Below are 2,676 nucleotides of genomic sequence, written 5' to 3'. Positions count from 1 at the left end.
TCCTGCTGCACCATTGTTAATTCTCCATATGGCTGTTAGTTGCTTGTTTCTAACTATTGTTTAAAACATTCTCAGATTCAAAGAACTGCTTAATCACACAGACATCCATATGGTAACTTAAGTTCAGAGGTGAAGCTTCACTGTGTTTTGAGATTTTTTTGTGTTATTGATATCAACAACCGTAATTATTCCTTAACATTCTTCCCAGATATATTGTGTATGATGTTGCTCAGGTAAATCTGAAGTACCTGCTGAAACTGAAATTCAACTATAAGACGTCACTCTGGTGAACAGTATTTAGAAGCCCTGTTAGAGTTATACTGTAGTTACACTATAGCGTTGACTTCTGACATGCTTACGCATTGACTTCTCATACCAAGATATCAAGAGCTAAACTGCAGAAGAGGTTACTAAATCCTATTTAGTACAACACTTAGTGAAAGTTTTATATAAATGTGTGGCAACACATGGACCTGAATTCTGATGAGTACCTGGTTTTGTTTTATACCACTTCTAGTTTTGGGGCTTTCAAGCATTTCTTTTAATTGACCAACTGACAAAAAAAAAATCAAGCTTATGTTTTTAGCCAAACAGAGATGGGCAATAGCAGGAGAAGGAACTTGAGGATATTTGTGATATTTGCTCTGTTAAAGTTCCCTCTTGTTTAAGATACCCTTTTTCAGTTTTCATTTGAATAAATGATAAATGTGCATTTATTTTGAGGTAAAAAAATAAAAGCTAATTTCATACTAACAGCTTTATGTTTCAAAACTTCCAAATTGTTTTGGTTTTGAGTCACGATTTAAATGTATTTTGTGGAATGTTATTAAACCTGATATCTCTCTCTGAAGATCAAATGCCAAATATTGAAATTTGTAGTCACGTTTCAGGAAGTCGTGGTGAAATGAAAATTTGAACTTTCCACTGAGACTTCATCTGTCAACAGTTGGTGTGGTAAACATGGAAAATTAACTTGTGGCTGTTTGAATTTAGTATTAGCCCCAATAAACCTCCTTTAAATATTTACCTTCAATGTGATGTAAGTTGGTTGATGCAGACTCAAGTCGTAACAAAGCTGTAAGTTGGGTTTGGGCTCAAACTTCATTCATCGTGAGCTGGAGTGAAGTATATTGCCACTCTGCAGGTAGTCTTGAATTCCCTGTGTCTTGAAAGATCAATATAAGCTAATAATTCCAGTATTCAGTGATGTTTGTTATTTCTCTTACACCAACTCTCTTTCAGTAAGTCATTGAGCAATATGGGAGTACTTGGCTGTAGAGCAGCATCAGTTCTTTCTCTTCAAAAATTACCAATTTCCCTGAGCTCTTGGGGCAAGTTGGTTAATCCCCAAGGGACAGCTCTGTGTGGGCAGTGCATTCAGTATCTCCTGTACTATCACTGTTCCCTTCCTAAGAAGGGACAGGTCAAGCTCTTTCTGACGGTTGCAGCTTCAGTCTTTGGTAACCTGTGTGGAAACAGCAGATTCATCTCCTAAAACATCATCATGTCCCAGTGCCTCTAGAAAAAGGCATTTGAAGCCAGAGTGATTGCTTATGGTGCAGCTGTTTCCAGGACCCCGAAGGAGAGGAGGATGAGGAGTGGTAGATGGAAAACAGAGCTGCTGCTGGGGAGAAAAGGAAATGTGGAAGGACCAGGTATGTCGTATGATTAGAGGAGAGTTGAACACAAAAGAATTGATTGAGGTTGGTGCTCCTGGATTTGAGAGGAACTAAAGAGAATGGCCCTTGTCTTCTGGTTGTTCAGTAGCTTAACCAGTGGCTAATCGTTGTTCTACTTCCAACAGAAACTTTGGTCGGTCACTTAAGTATAATCTTGTCAGTCTCTGAAATAGAACATGAGAACTGGTTCAATTTAGTCATGAGGTAATTTTTTTTCCCCTAAAAAAAGCCTGCTTACAGTTCAGTTTGGACCAGGAATTAAGGCAGATGCTTTTGCTGTTCCCTCTGTCTCCTGTACCAGAGGTGGATCAAAGTTCCCTTTTGCTGCAGTACAAGGAGTGCTTTACGATATGTATGTAGTGCTCGGTTGTAATTGCAGCACAATTACATCCCAAGCTATCTCTAATCTTAGAAAGACAGCAGTAAAAGATAGTGGGACAGGACTTTCCGAAGAGGCAGCAAGTGGCGTTTGGGGACCTTAGAAGAGCCCTGGTGTGACTGTCCCACAGTGAAATCTAATGTGAATTCAGGTGCTGCTTCTGCCGCCAGCTCGTCTGACCGCATAGCAGCCCTCCTTCTCCCGAAAGCAGGCGCTGGTGCCACTGTGCCCCAGCATACAGACAGCCTCTCCCCGGGGCCAGGCTAAGAAGAGCAGCGCAGTGACAGCCACTGAAGGCGTCGCTTTTGGAGTATGTGCACGAAGCAGAGCTGGATGAGTAGGTATTCCCTTTTCTGTCAAGACTGCTTGAAAGGAACGAGTTGTCAAGACATTAGGTCCCATGACATCTGCTTTTTTCAGAAGAGGGATGTTGAGGAATGACTTCTGATCTAAATGTTAAACTACAAAAAGCAGCAATGTATATATATTTAGCTATTTATTTAGTGTGGCTAGAAGCTCTGTTGTACAATGGCTCACAAATGTTAAGATAGTCCATGCAGTTTATATGAATTGGGTGAACGGAAGGAAGCCAGCCTAGGCCTAGTGATTGGCAGTCAG

At 40.6% G+C, this 2,676-nt stretch overlaps 1 protein-coding gene across 1 annotated transcript in view; it reads left to right on the top strand.

Moving 5' to 3' along the window:
* PARP1 (poly (ADP-ribose) polymerase 1) overlaps positions 1-1,033 on the top strand; it is a 29,498-nt gene extending 28,465 nt beyond the window's left edge. Inside the window, exon 22 of the mRNA XM_010078417.1 lies at positions 209-1,033. Within this exon, the coding sequence (XP_010076719.1) occupies positions 209-290 (82 nt within the window). The 3' untranslated portion in view covers positions 291-1,033. The remainder of the gene's footprint in view (positions 1-208) is intronic.
* The last annotated feature ends 1,643 nt before the right edge of the window (positions 1,034-2,676 follow it).

The sequence above is a fragment of the Pterocles gutturalis genome, unplaced genomic scaffold (assembly GCF_000699245.1).
Source record: "Pterocles gutturalis isolate BGI_N339 unplaced genomic scaffold, ASM69924v1 scaffold273, whole genome shotgun sequence".
Classification (NCBI taxonomy): domain Eukaryota; kingdom Metazoa; phylum Chordata; class Aves; order Pterocliformes; family Pteroclidae; genus Pterocles; species Pterocles gutturalis.
The sequence above is the reverse complement of the archived record's forward strand: the minus strand, read 5'-3'. Positions and strand labels throughout refer to the sequence as shown.